Source organism: Tachypleus tridentatus, chromosome 1 (genome assembly GCF_004210375.1).
Source record: "Tachypleus tridentatus isolate NWPU-2018 chromosome 1, ASM421037v1, whole genome shotgun sequence".
Lineage (NCBI taxonomy): Eukaryota > Metazoa > Arthropoda > Merostomata > Xiphosura > Limulidae > Tachypleus > Tachypleus tridentatus.
Genome location: NC_134825.1, coordinates 167,157,414 through 167,172,519, shown reverse-complemented (window position 1 = coordinate 167,172,519; position 15,106 = coordinate 167,157,414). Strand labels below are relative to the sequence as shown.

At 32.1% G+C, this 15,106-nt stretch overlaps 1 protein-coding gene across 3 annotated transcripts in view; it reads right to left on the bottom strand.

Moving 5' to 3' along the window:
• Positions 1 to 916: 916 nt before the first annotated feature.
• The window catches only part of LOC143229948 (VWFA and cache domain-containing protein 1-like), a 59,058-nt gene continuing 44,868 nt past the window's right edge, over positions 917 to 15,106 (bottom strand). The window contains exons 19-28 of one of the 3 annotated variants that reach the window (XM_076462853.1): positions 14,222 to 14,344; positions 13,915 to 14,014; positions 10,993 to 11,091; positions 9,344 to 9,409; positions 8,627 to 8,713; positions 7,555 to 7,670; positions 6,978 to 7,094; positions 4,776 to 4,921; positions 4,146 to 4,376; positions 917 to 3,960 (exon numbers count right to left, since the gene is read on the bottom strand). In XM_076462853.1, the coding sequence (XP_076318968.1) occupies positions 3,548 to 3,960; positions 4,146 to 4,376; positions 4,776 to 4,921; positions 6,978 to 7,094; positions 7,555 to 7,670; positions 8,627 to 8,713; positions 9,344 to 9,409; positions 10,993 to 11,091; positions 13,915 to 14,014; positions 14,222 to 14,344 (1,498 nt within the window). In that variant the 3' untranslated portion in view covers positions 917 to 3,547. The remainder of the gene's footprint in view (positions 3,961 to 4,145; positions 4,377 to 4,775; positions 4,922 to 6,977; positions 7,095 to 7,554; positions 7,671 to 8,626; positions 8,714 to 9,343; positions 9,410 to 10,992; positions 11,092 to 13,914; positions 14,015 to 14,221; positions 14,345 to 15,106) is intronic. The other 2 variants (XM_076462844.1, XM_076462839.1) reach the window with 2 other exon arrangements.

The following is a 15,106-nucleotide window of genomic DNA, read 5'->3' as shown; positions in this document are numbered from 1 at the left end:
CATAAAACAGAACTGTACCATCAGATTGTTTTTTTCATTAAATGTACAAGGCTGTAGTGCTAAAACACTTAACATTCCTCCTTATCTTGTATTAAATACACAATTTCAAACAAAACGTAGATTATTTAGACTTTGATATAAATTTTGTAGGACTTATATGAAACATACTGATATATGGATTGTATCCCTTGTTATTAAATTTTCTCAATTATTAGATACCTAATTATGTGGATTTTTTTTTGTTGATAGAAATATTTTTGTGTAAAATGTATCTACATAGAAAGTTTGTTAAAAATATACTTAATGTAAAAACCCTCACGATGGTCACCTATACACTTTATAGCCACAATTTTTATCCACAAATAATTTTAAAAACGAATTGGTTGATTTTAACAAAACTATATTTCAGTCAATTGTTTATATCTTGTAGAAACCAACAGTGGTAAATGCCAAAACATGGCAAAGCTGTGGAAACCATTAGGCCTAATTCTTTCAGTAAAAATTATACCCAACTGTATTTTTTTATACTTTAAATTTTGGGTTTCAAATATTTTTTATCTGCTCAAGAGTTTATTATGATAGGCAATTGGTAAATTTGAAATATTTTTAAAAATTGTTCATTTTAGCTCTATACCACTTTAATAATTAAGAGAATAAATATACAACTGAAAAAAACTTATGATTTTTACCACAGCTATTAGGCCTAGTATTTAAAATACTCCACCACTTGTTCCACAATTTTGTCTGTTGAAGCTGAGAAACATAACCAACATAAAACGTTATTGTGCACAAATGAGACTGAAAAGGATGTTAATGCAAGAAAAGTAGATACAGCAGATTGAAGTACATCATCTAACCAAAGAGACGTTAGACATTTGTAAGCCTTGTTAAGGATGAAAAAACTTCACACATAACATACTACAAAAATGAACTTTAATCTGTACAGTGTTTGATTCACATCATAATTTTAGTATAATACAGTTAAATAGTCCTCATAATGTCACTATTCTTACAACACCCACCATGCTAAAATAACAAAGTAAAGTTGTAGAATGAAATTAACAAATTGGTTTTTAAATCTTCATGCACTGATGAAAAACATTCATAGGCATACAAATAAATATGACAAAAATACTTATAATTGACCAATAACATTTAAGCTCCTCCGAGATGTAAAATATATTACAAAAATTTCACATTTAAAATTTTAAGAAATGGGAACCCTTTAGGCATATCTATGAAACTTATTCAAGCATTTTGTTTTCGGTGATAACCTGGAAATGTTACAAATTCGTTCAATTTGTTACCTGCAAAGTGTAGGTATTTGAAAAGATAAATACTGAAACACTCCCACTGGAAAGCTAAGTTTTCAGAAAAAAAATTAAAGCAACAAAAATAGTGTCCTTTGCTTTGTAAATATTTCATGCTATCTTTCCAAATGAACTTTAGAACCTCAAGAAGTTGTAAAAATATTGTACTGTTTTTGTCATTAGTATAATTACAACATTACACTGCAAACTTATTGTTTAACAATAACTGTCTTTTATAAAACCTGGCACTTAATGAAAGTCAGATTACGACTTAACTACCTGGTGGGCTAATACTTGAATTTAAGTTGACATATAATAAGGTAAAATGAGTACAAGACACAACCACATAACTACAAAATCTTTTGCACACATCTTACCAAACAAAGAACTTTCAAGAGTATTCAGAATTTTACATGTGGCTGTTATTGTACAAAATTCACCAAGAAAATAAAAAACATGAATCAACACTTTAGATTCCTCATCTTGAAACTTAAATGAATTGGTATAGCTATGTATATTTATATTACAAATAACAATATTTTAAACGTACACTAATTCTGTGTGACAAAATGTATCATTTTTCACTATATACTTCGATCACATTTTCAACAGCAATGATTTACCTATAAAGCTTAACAAATTATGTTGTGTCACCAATAACATACACATACATTTAAGATGTCACTTGTTTATACTTTCACAACAATTTGTATTATGTCACAATATATTCAATTCCACTGTTTAATTATCTGTGCTGGTTGCTAATATGTTCTGAGGTTGAAATCTTCAATGAATGCTTTCTGTTTACTTAAAGCTTTATTCAGGGCCTGAATAAAAAAAACTTTCAGTACAGAGAACAAAATACAGTTACCTTCCAGAAATAAAGCAAATGCAATTCCTCATGTTTTCCAGCCTCATAATACCTACACTGTCTAACATATTTATTATCTTGTATAAAATAGTACATGTTGAAAACTCTTCTCCAAATACCAGTTATAACTTCTTTACAACTTGTCTTGAAAGTATTTCTTTTATTTAAAATATTTCGTACCAAAAATTAACCTCAAATTAAAAAACCATGCATCAAAATGGGGCAACCTTTAGCCCTGTCACACATCCTTAAAGTGTTTTCTTTCACTGGTTATGACAATTGTAATCAATGGTTTTTACATATTGGTTGTGTGGACCTAGGAGCTAATAACTTTTGTAGGCCTCATATCCCATGTAATTTTACATAGAATAAAATTACCAATAGGCCCTGAGACTGAGCTCCCTCTAACCCCTACCTAAATATACCACTGCATATTGCTCTTAGTATGGAATACATAATTTTTATCTTGAATATTTTCACCTAACTATTGTTGAAAAACTTAGATGATTATCCCTTAAAGAAATATGGACACAAACCTTTTATTATTAAAACTGGCTTGTTTTCTTTCCTCCTCAAATGGATATTAATAAAGATAAAATTTCTGAAACATAACTAAACTCGAAGTTCATATGATTACCATGGCATGTTATTCAAATCATAAAATACAATTACTAACAAGTGTCTACTTGTGGTATCAAAACAGCATTCCTACTCTTTTCCAAGTTGATGCACGGGAATTGTCACTTTTGTCTTACTTGAATAGTACTTTACATTAAAAGATAAAAAAAAACCAAAAGTAAATAAATGCGACCATAACTGCATTTTCATTTTACACAAGATTAAAAACAACTGGGTTTCAATTTTTGTTTTTAACAAAAGGCACTACAATAAACAGGAAGATCACAAGTGCTGTTTCATTCAAAAGAAACTTGCATAGCTTAAACTGAAATTTGATGAGAAACTCTTGAAAGATAGTATAAAATAACTATATACATTTTCTACAATGACAATACTCAAGCAACAAAATCCAAACAGAACAAAAAAAAGAAAGATGAATTATTTAACCATGTGACATTTAGTTACTCACACAATATACTTGTATTTTACAAAAACACCAGCAACTAATGGACTCACAAAAATACAAGTCAACCCGTTTTAACAACAAAATGAAAAATATGAAATTACTTTTCCCACTTTTTTAAACTGTATAAACTATGAACTAGAGCAAACAAGACATAAGTGGTCACAACTTGGCACCTATGGACTATTTTGGTACAGTCAGACAACACTTCCATGCACAAATTGAGCAGCAAATACCATTACAGTTCAGGTTCATTTACATTAGTACACAACCATAATATACAAATTAATGGATCTGTGCTTGAGTCAAATGTTCACTATAGTATGGGACCTCTGGTATAACAGTCTGTGATGGATCCCTGAATACTGAGAATCCACTAGCCCAAGGCCTGTTACTCTGCATCCCATAATAGGAAATGGGTGGTGTTACACTGTGGGGGTGAGGATGGGGTAAAGGTGATGATGCTCGGCTACAACTACTTACTGACTGCTGAGATGCAGGGACATGGTACCAGTCCTTTCCTATCAGTAAGGGTTCAAAGTAAGGTGGCATATGTTCAGAGTCCTCGTGAGGAGTCATTGTACTGTAACCATGGTCACTCTCACCACCTGTTGGCCTTCGGTATGCACTATTTGCTCGATACGGAGAAACAGGAACAGCATTGTCAAAACTATGCAGGACCACATTAGAATGAGCTACTGGAAATAGAAACAAGCTATATGTATAAAGTAACCAAATAATTACAACTGAAAAACAATGTATCATTATAGTAGGGCTTTTGTTTATTAATAGTAGAGCTTTTGTTTATTAATAATATAATCTTAAAAAATTCTTCTTCTACTGGAATACATTATCATAGCTAATTTTAAATGCTTTTATGTACCAGGATGAAGATCCTCGTTAAATTCTGTTTCATCTGGTTCATTGTCCAGCTGAGACATTGGGAATGTCGTATTTGGAGCTGATGGCACGTAAGGAGATGGCCCACGCTGAACGTGGTGTCGATAGCAATAGAAAGCCAAAGCCAGAACCAGAAAACAGCCCATGATCCCACCAGCTACTGGACCAACTGGAGTACTCTTGATACCCAATAATTCTTCAAGTGGAAGACCTTCTGATCAAAAACAAACACACATTACTATAAGCTACGTAGTGCTTAAGTGCTCTGAAGAAGACTTAAAGATACTGTAATCTCACTCCAGTTGCTCATATCTTTTGTCATAAATATGTGCTTTCATATTTATATGCTGACATACCAGAAAAAAACTACAAAAACAAAGACCATTTGGTTCACAACTTTCTGACCAATAATATAATAAGTTTAAGAAATTATTGCTAGAATACTACAAACCTTTCTTAATTTTTGTGATGAACTTAACATTGTGGCCAATAATATTTTATTCTCCAGTAAAGTAAACAATTTGACTGAGTAAGCTTAAGAAATTACTCCTGAAATACTATGAATCTTTCATAATTTTAGTGTTGAACTTTATAAGTAATGTGTAAAACATACCAATAATCTCATCTGCATAGGGTGTTCTAGCACCTAAAACTCCCCCAAAACATTTTCTTTGTTCCACACAGTAGCTTTTCTTAAGATGAGTTACACCATCAGTCTCCATCTGGCACCATTCACATCCAAGTACGCCAAAACACTCACTAGAAAAATACAAAAAATTATAAAAACATTTATGAAGGGGGGACAACTTACAAGTTAAAGTATTAGATTAGTTAAAGTAAAATTATTTTAAATTTAAATTTCACAACTCTAGAAATATTTGGATCTTTTCTGATATTTACACACAAACCTTGACTCCTCCTAATGATAATAAATTCACTTGAAGAGTCAAGGTTTGTAACTTTGTATAAACTTACTCCTAATAAAGCAGAGAGCAACATTTCGACCTTCTTAGATCATCTTCAGGTTGAAACGTTATTCTCTGCTTTATTAGTAAAAGTGTTAATACACATACCAGCCATTCTGAGATACAAACCTTGACTCTCAGGTTTACAGTCCAGCATGCTTTAAAACATAACTAAGCCCATTTAAATTATAACTTACTACAATCTACTATTATGTACACAGCACATCCAAGAAATACATATTCCATGAATCAATAATATATATAAAACAAGTATTTGAGTTATTTAAAAGAAAGGAAATAAATAAACTAAAAACCTATGAATTAACCAGTATATGATCCTGTCACAGTTAAGTTATTTAGTATATTTCATCAGACTACTATGTTTTAATAGTAAGCAAAATAAATTATACATACATATATATACACACACTACATGGCCAAAAGTATGTGGACACCTGACTATCACACCTACATGTGCTTGTTGAACATCTCATTCCAAACCCATGAGCATTAATATGGAGTTGGTCCCCCCCTTTGTTGCTTCTGGGAAGGCTTTTCACTAGATTTTGGAACATTGTTGCTGGGATTTGCTCCTATTCAGCCACAAGAGAATTTGTGAGGTCAGGCACTGATGTCAAGCAAGAAGGCCTGGCTCAATCGGGGTTCCAATTCATCCCAAAGTTGTTCAAATGGGGTTGAGGTCAGGGCTCTGTTCAGGCCAGTCAAGTTCTTCCACACCAAACCATATCTTTATGGACCTCACTTTATGCACAGGGGCATTGTCATGCTGAAACAAAAAAGGGTCTTTCCCAAAATGTTGCCAAAAAGTTAGAAGCACACAATTCTCTGGAATGTCATTGTATGCTGTAGCATTACGATTTCTTTTCACTGGAACTAAAGAGCCTAGTCCAAACCATGAAAAACAGCTCCAGACCATTATTCTTCCTCCACAAAACTATGCATTCAGGCAGGTAGCGTTCTCCTGGCATCCGCCAAACCCAGATTCGTCCATCAGACTTCCAGATAGTGAAGCAAGATTCATCACTCCAGAGAATGCATTTCCACTGCTCCAGAGTCCAATGACAGTGTGATTTACACCACTCCAGCTGGCACTTGGCATTGCACATGGTGATCTTAGGCTTGTATGCAGCTGCTCACTCATGGAAACCCATTTCACAAAACTCCAAATGAACAGTTTTTGTGTTGACATTGCTTCCACAGATAGTTTGGAACTCAGTAGTGAATGTTACAACTGTTAACAGACGATTTTTATGAGCTTCAGCACTTTGCAGTCCCGTTCTCTGAGCTTGTGCAGCCTACCGCTACGTGGCAGAGCTGTTGTAGCTCCTAGACATTTCCACTTCACAATAACAGCACTTGCACAGTTGACTATAACAGCTCTAGAAGAGCAGAAATTTGACAAACTGACTTGTTGGAAAGGTGGCATCCTATGACAGTGCCACGTTGAAAGTCACTGAGCTCTTTAGTATGACCCATTCTACTGCCAGTGTTTGTCTATGGAGATTGCATGGCTGTGTACTTGATTTTATGCACCTGTTAGCAATGGGTGTGGCTTAAATAGCTGAATCCACTAGTTAGAAGAAGTGTCCACATACTTTTGGCCATGTAATGTACACACAGAGGTGGACAGATTTCCACCAATCTAATTTTCTAGATCAGTTCAATTACTGAAAGCAATGTTTCAAAAAGTTACAAAAATAAAAAAAAAAGGTTTCTGTTTAACAGTAAAACGTTTGAAACATTGTAAGTAATAAAGTATTGGTGCATATTACTTACACCTTTACTTCAGTAATTATTTCAACAAAAAATAAACTAATTCAGCATTCTACCTCTCGGTGGTTCGAGCAAGACAATGGTTTTCAAAGCACGGTTCTAAGAACTCCAACAGTTCAGGATCTACAACTGGCAACTCAAGTTCTTCTAGCTCCCATGGACAACTCGGATTTCTATCATAAATACTTATAGTTTAGTTTGGTATTGACATCAGAATTATATGCAATATGAAATCAAACCTCAAAACAAGTTCTAAAAGTTCAAGTTTACATGCGTAATTACTAACCCTGTAAGAGAAAGGAAAGCAACCATACCTACCTAGCATACACACAAATATACACATTGTAATCTACGGAAAACAGCAGTTCAAACAGCTTTAGCCTTTCTTGGTCATTTAATAAATATGCAATTATGTATACAAAAACTTTTATCTGTTACAAAGAAAATTAAGAGATTATATTCTTCTTTTACACTCTAGTAACATATGAAAACAAAAGTTTATATTAACAAAAATCTATCAAATAATATAACATTTTTCACTTGGTTTTATAGGTATTATTTAAGAAGGCATTTTTTTTCAAAATGAACTAATCACATCAATAAAAACACACATTAACAGATAATCTACGTTACCTATCTTCTTCATCCACAAGTTGACCAGTACAAAGGTTCATCTCAAGTGGACATTCACAAGGGCATTCACATTCTTTCTGTTCCATTCGATGACAATTTAAACACAATCTATCAGTCTGTAACAGTTGTAAGTATTTATTAAAACAACAATTTTATTAACCTTTGTATACCAAAAATTAAATTAAAAATACTATCAACACTTAAGCACAGAGATGCATACACTTACAGTCAGCATCATTTCTTATATTTTTGGATATTTAAGAACTGGAAAGCCCCAGTGCTACATCTATATGGCACTTGCCATTTCTACCTACATTGAAACATTTTGCAGCAAATAACCTTTTTCTTAGTTAATGTGTAATTCAATTTAAAGTTTTTAAATGACAGCCTGTAGTGTATTTGACTAATCAGTAAAAAAAGTGTACAAAAATTTTCAAAAGATAAAAGACAAGATCATTGATTACCTGTCTGTCAAAATAAAAGGCAAGTAATTGCTGAACATATTTTATTGTATAAAACACAGACTTAATAATGTTACAACTTACTCTAAATATAACGTTTAATATGCAATCATTTTACAGACTGTATGAAATTTATTGGTGCCAAAATGGTTTTCATTGTCCTATGTACACTAAACTGGGTTTTAGAATTTAATATTACTATAGGTAGATAAAAACAATAAAAAATGTGATACAAAATCAAAATATTATTAATAACAATACGATTATATATAAATTGGGAAACCTTCATGAACAAGTGCTTGTATATTTCTTTTATGAATGTGTAAAAATGTAACAAAAAGAAAGTCCACATATAACCTTATATGTTAGATATTTACTTCTGAGCAATTACATAGTCCTAACTCATCTGAAGAATATTAAATTAGCCAAAGCAATCAGAATTTAGTTCAATAAACCACTAATAGTACCATATAACTAATACAAAATGATATAAGGTAATATCTAATATTTTTGTGAAATAAAAATAGATACTAAGACTGAGTAATTTCTAATAATACCAAATGAAACTCTTTACGAAATACTATTAAATCCTGATATTACTTCCAACTTACCATACTACATGGACAAAAAGCTGTAACAGCCTCACAAGTCTGGTTCACAATTCCAAGATATAGGTTAGTCCCTGGCACTAGTGTGATCTGAATGATTCATAATCAAATGCAAACAAAACAAAAAACTACATAAATAAACAAATATTTTTTTTTCAAAACCATAAAATAAACAGCAAGATAAAATAAATGCAGCTAATTTACCAATAAAATTAACTTTTAAAATTATGAAATTAAGAAATTTTTTGAACTGAAAATTGAAAGTGAGGCAAATTTAAACCTATAACTCTTAACATGTGACTAGAGATCAAAAGGTTTGAATTCCTTTTTTTCTGCACGTTAACCTCTTGAGCAACAAAAAATGACAATACATTTTAGTGTCACATACCACAATTATAGCTTCCAATAAATTAGAAATGAGATATATACATAAAATGCTACAAGTAAACATGATAAAAGCATAGTTTCTACGGGAGATTTCGTGACCTTACAATTTCAATACACAATAACTAGATGTGTTTAACATATCATTTCAATTACATCATGTATTATCAAATGTACAGTTGCAAGGTTTATTGAAAGTGCATCTCCCAAGCTTATTAATTTGCAATTCTAAAATATTTGGGACGTAATTCTCCCAACACTGACTCAAACAAAAAGATACTGACACCAAGCTTTTATTTTATTACTTCTTCAATGGTTGATAACACTATTACTTGCCTGATATTTAGCACAATGTTCTCCTCGAACTAAATTGGTCAACACTCTATCAAGAGTTAGGTCAAACTGAAAGATAAGGTTCATAATTAAATGGACAATTTAAGACAGATTACCAGTGACAAAAAGAAAACTAATACACTTCTTAATAATTTTTCATTAATGAACTAATCTACAACACTTTTATAATTAACAGGAAACCTAATTCCACTCGTACACTCACAAGAAAAGTTACTTACTGACATCAAGGTTAGACAATAACATGTAACAATGGAGCACCATTCAAGCTATTTTGACTAAATACACTTTAACAGCATATAACTTTCAAAACTGTTTTAATAGATTAGTTTAAGAGATACATATTTTTTCTTATGTATAAAATTGGGGCCACTGTTTGTGTTTCAGACTTGGTAAACTACATCATCTACAGTTATGAACCACACACACAATGAAAACAATCAGGTCATTGTTATGTCTCACCTGATAGAACCTCTGTACTGTACGATCACTAAAACTACAGTTATGAACCACACACACAATGAAAACAATCAGGTCATTGTTATGTCTCACCTGATAGAACCTCTGTACTGTACGATCACTAAAACTACAGTTATGAACCACACACACAATGAAAACAATCAGGTCATTGTTATGTCTCACCTGATAGAACCTCTGTACTGTACCATCACTAAAACTACAGTTATGAACCACACACACAATGAAAACAATCAGGTCATTGTTATGTCTCACCTGATAGAACCTCTGTACTGTACGATCACTAAAACTACAGTTATGAACCACACACACAATGAAAACAATCAGGTCATTGTTATGTCTCACCTGATAGAACCTCTGTACTGTATGATCACTAAAACTACAGTTATGAACCACACACACAATGAAAACAATCAGGTTATTGTTATGTCTCACCTGATAGAACCTCTGTACTGTACGCATCACTAAAACTACAGTTATGAACCACACACACAATGAAAACAATCAGGTCATTGTTATGTCTCACCTGATAGAACCTCTGTACTGTACGATCACTAAAACTACAGTTATGAACCACACACACAATGAAAACAATCAGGTCATTGTTATGTCTCACCTGATAGAATCTCTGTACTGTACGATCACTAAAACTACAGTTATGAACCACACACACAATGAAAACAATCAGGTCATTGTTATGTCTCACCTGATAAAACCTCTGTACTGTACGATCACTAAAACTACAGTTATGAACCACACACACAATGAAAACAATCAGGTCATTGTTATGTCTCACCTGATAGAACCTCTGTACTGTACGATCACTAAAACTACAGTTATGAACCACACACACAATGAAAACAATCAGGTCATTGTTATGTCTCACCTGATAGAACCTCTGTACTGTACGATCACTAAAACTACAGTTATGAACCACACACACAATGAAAACAATCAAGTCATTGTTATGTCTCACCTGATAGAACCTCTGTACTGTAATGATCACTAAAACTACAGTTATGAACCACACACACAATGAAAACAATCAAGTCATTGTTATGTCTCACCTGATAGAACCTCTGTACTGTACGATCACTAAAACTACAGTTATGAACCACACACACAATGAAAACAATCAGGTCATTGTTATGTCTCACCTGATAGAACCTCTGTACTGTACGATCACTAAAACTGTTACACAATTTCTTCTTGAGAAACCCTTCATGGTTCACAATGTCGTTGGCCACCAGAGGTTCCTAAAAATTAATAGTTGATGTACAATGATATTTTTACCTTTATGTCAAGGAGTTATAAAAAAAAATATATAAAAACAGTTTTACAAAATGAAATAGTTTGATAAATGTCGTAGTAAATCATCAGTTTATTGTGCACTTCCTGTTGTTAAGTCGTTGTTGTTTTGAAAAACAAACAAGTAAAAGAGGAAAAAAAACAACATATCCTTATAATCTCTTTGTCATAATTCCAAATTTTTCATTGTTACTATTCAAAAGAGATGGTTCAAAAACAGATTTAAAACATATCAGAAAACAAATCTGCTCAATTTTTTTAAAAGATGGAAGTTAGGTTATTTATTTTTTATCCTTTGTACAGGTGAAAATGTATTGTTCATATATTTTATACTTCTTGACATAGAATAATGAAAAGTCTTAAAAGTGTATTTGTACTTTTGTTTGTTCACAATAACATTTCACTTTTCCACAGTTTTTAGTAACTTTATATAATTTTCTTTGTTAATCATACAACAAAGGCTTTCTATCATTTATCACAGGCTTTTCAACTGGTAATAAGAATATTTCTCACGGAATTTACTTTATTCTGAGAAAAAATTAGTTGATAAACAGCTATAACACTAATAAATAATAATCTAATTGTTCAAGAAATGGTTCTTAAAGAGAAACTTTCATAACTAGATCTTTAAAAGACTTTAAGATGTTCCTTAATGAACTATTGTGATTTTGATTTTAACTAGAAATGCAAGGTTACCTAAACTGGGGTATTGGGTACTCAGCAGTACTTGGCTCCAGCTGAGCAAAGTTAAAAATGGCCAATTCCGAGTAACTGAAAATGGCATCTAAGCCTTAATTTTAGTGACACTTACAAGGTACTGAAACTAACAGTAAATAATTGGTTTAGTTAAAGAAATGTGTTCCGAGCAACAAAGACTGACTACTCACTTAAAATCGGGGATTCAGAGTACAGTACAGGTTATATAATAGGCACTGCTTACAAAGTTGGCTTCTGATGAAGGTGAGAGCATTGAGAACAATAAGGGTTAGGGTTTGAGAAGTTGTGGCTAAAATAGCATAATTATCCTAAAGCATTTCAACATCACATTTCTGCATTTACTTCCACTGATCTCAGAAATTGCACAAAGTTGGTAGGTAATTTTCAACCTTTTTATCTCAATAAAAATTCAATTCCAAAGTTGTCAGTTTCAATAGTTTTCCACTCTTTATACTGCTATTGCTTCCAGACTTTTCAATTCAGTTCATCACCTCTTCTCGATGTCATAAAATGTTAAATTTTCTTTTCATTTAGTCAAAACTAACTTGTTATTAAATTTTCATTTCATCAATAAACATAGCTAGCTTGGTCTTGAGATATTTTGTGTTGGAAAACAAGGCAGATCATTTTCCAAAGTGTACCCTTTGCTTTACCTTGGTATCTAGGGATGATACATCACCCAAGACATTCAGAAACAAATAGTTGAGAAATCATCTCATTTCATCTCATAAAGTAGAAGTAACAGCAATGCAGGTGGTGAATGTCTAAACTGACAAACTACAGACCATGCACAACTAAGTAGATCTTTAACAAACTTATTCTCTATTCCATTACACACCACAAGCTGCATGGCATGAGGCATGCATTGCATATTGGATAGGTATTTGTGATGTTGTAGTCCTTGCCTCAGAGCATGACATGGAACACTAGGGTTGCAAGGTACCACTTTCCAAGCACATTGAAAAAAGTCCTTCAACAAGTTTGGTCCTGCGTGTGTGTGTGTGTGACTCGTGGAGATGATTAAGAGATAGAAGTGTGAGCTGTTGATACTAGTTTCTGTCAATCCAACATGCTGTTACAGCGAGACAGGACACAAGATTACCATCAGAAGTCCATGCATCTGTAGTAATGCTGACGTTAGGCTCAAGATATTCTTCAAAAGCAATTCTTAATTTTCCTTCAACCTTATCACAAAGTTTTGGGATTGCAAAGTCCAAAAGTGACATTGGAAGAATAGATTATAACAATGCTCTAGAGTGCCAATCAAATATTAGAATCCTTTATCTTCAACCACTGAATATGGTTGAAGATCAAGAGCACAACCATCTCGTTAATGGCACAAGTAAATAAACATGCATGTGAGTCGCTGCTGGAGAAGGGTTTAATCTTTTGTAGATAGAGTACAATTAGTTTTTATTTAGAAGATTCATCTGATGAAATCAGTAAAAGTGAGAAATACCAGTTATGTAACACTAACTCAGAAAGTGATTTGGATATTAAGACAGATTCTTTTAATGGTGAATGAGCTTTAAATCAGTGGCAAGAGAACTGCATCTGCATCTTGCAGCAATAGTGGAATGTCACTTTATGTTTTGGATAAAGAATGCTTTCTTCAGTACTTAGAGCTCTCCTTCTTGTTTGAGCTGACTGACCAGTACCCTGCCTTAGGGCAGACCATACAATGAAAAAACTATTACATATGTTAGAAAGTTACATTTCACCATCAATTCAAACAGTTAATATTTACACAGAGACAACCATTATAACAAAGAACAAAAAATTACCATCTACAAGATGCATTTTGTGTCCCAAAACTACATACTTAGGGGTTAATAAAACATTAAGTAACTTAAGTACAGTCCATCAGTGTATTTAAGGTAATGAACTATAAGATTCGAAACCTAAGTCACAAATTTCAGGAGTGTTAAAACAATTTATAATTTTCATTATTCCACAAGTGTTCACGAAAAGAAATATGTTTAAAAAAACTGATATTGTGATTTTTCAAAATAAAGATTTTTTTTTTAGTTCTTTCTAGAAGATATGAAAAATACCTTGTGGGTTATGTGCTGTTGTTCAATTGGTCCACGTCCATTTGGTTCAATAAGTCCAGGATGAGCTATTAAGTAGCCTTTATCATCCATTATGAAACACCTGAAAAGTAAAACCTTAATATAATATTTGTGTTTGCAACAACTGTTCGACATTCAAAATAAATAAAAAAACGTGGAGTATGTAAAGAAAGTTAAGTGCGTTTTATTACACACACTACAGTTTAGGTACAGGCAAGTAAAAATAAACAAAATCAGTCAAACGGTACTTGTACCACTCTTTGAAGTGTTTCACTCAAACGATACTTACACTACTCTATCCTTCTCACATAATGGGATGGCATCTACCAGCAATTTATAGTAATATCCCAGTGTAAAATCCATCCCCATAACAGCTTTGATGGTGTCAGTTGAGCTATGCATAGACGCATGTCTGTTTCAGATAGAAAAAAAAAAAACTACCTTACTAACACTTCAAAAATACTAGAGTCGATTATATAATATTACCAAAAACTGTGATACTTATGATAGTAAAATAAAATGATTTATTTTACATCATGGAATGTACAACAGTTTGACAAGTGCAGTTTAAAATTTGAAGTACATTCTGAAATAAAAAAAAGTTATTTTATGAGCCAAAAATTTAAAAATACATTCTTAAGAGCATTCCTCGCAGATAATATGTGAAAACAATTTATGTTAAGCAAACATTTATAATGAAAAAATCAAACACTTCCTTTCACTTACAATTGAACATTATATAGCTTTTGATAGAATTATTTCTAAATTACTCTGAGTAAAAGTGCCTCCAAAATAAATCGCATTACAGTCAAAACTGGTAACAGTATCAAAATAAACACTCTAATTGAATAATATTTAAGAACAAAATCAGCTTAATATATAAATTGATGACAGAATGTTAGGATAGAATAAACTAATAAATATTCAATTTACAGGATAATAATAATAATAACAGAAATATGCTAGGTATGTTTATGATGAAAGTTGAATAAGTAAGACAAAATACAGAAATTCTAACTTCACCAATGAGTTATATGTACATTAAAATTGTCAGTATTACTGGTATAGACTAAAATATATCAATATTACAGTAAATATATTAAAATATTTCAGTATTACTACATAAAGGTAAAATGTATCAGTAGAGACTCAAATATATTAAACCTTCACTATA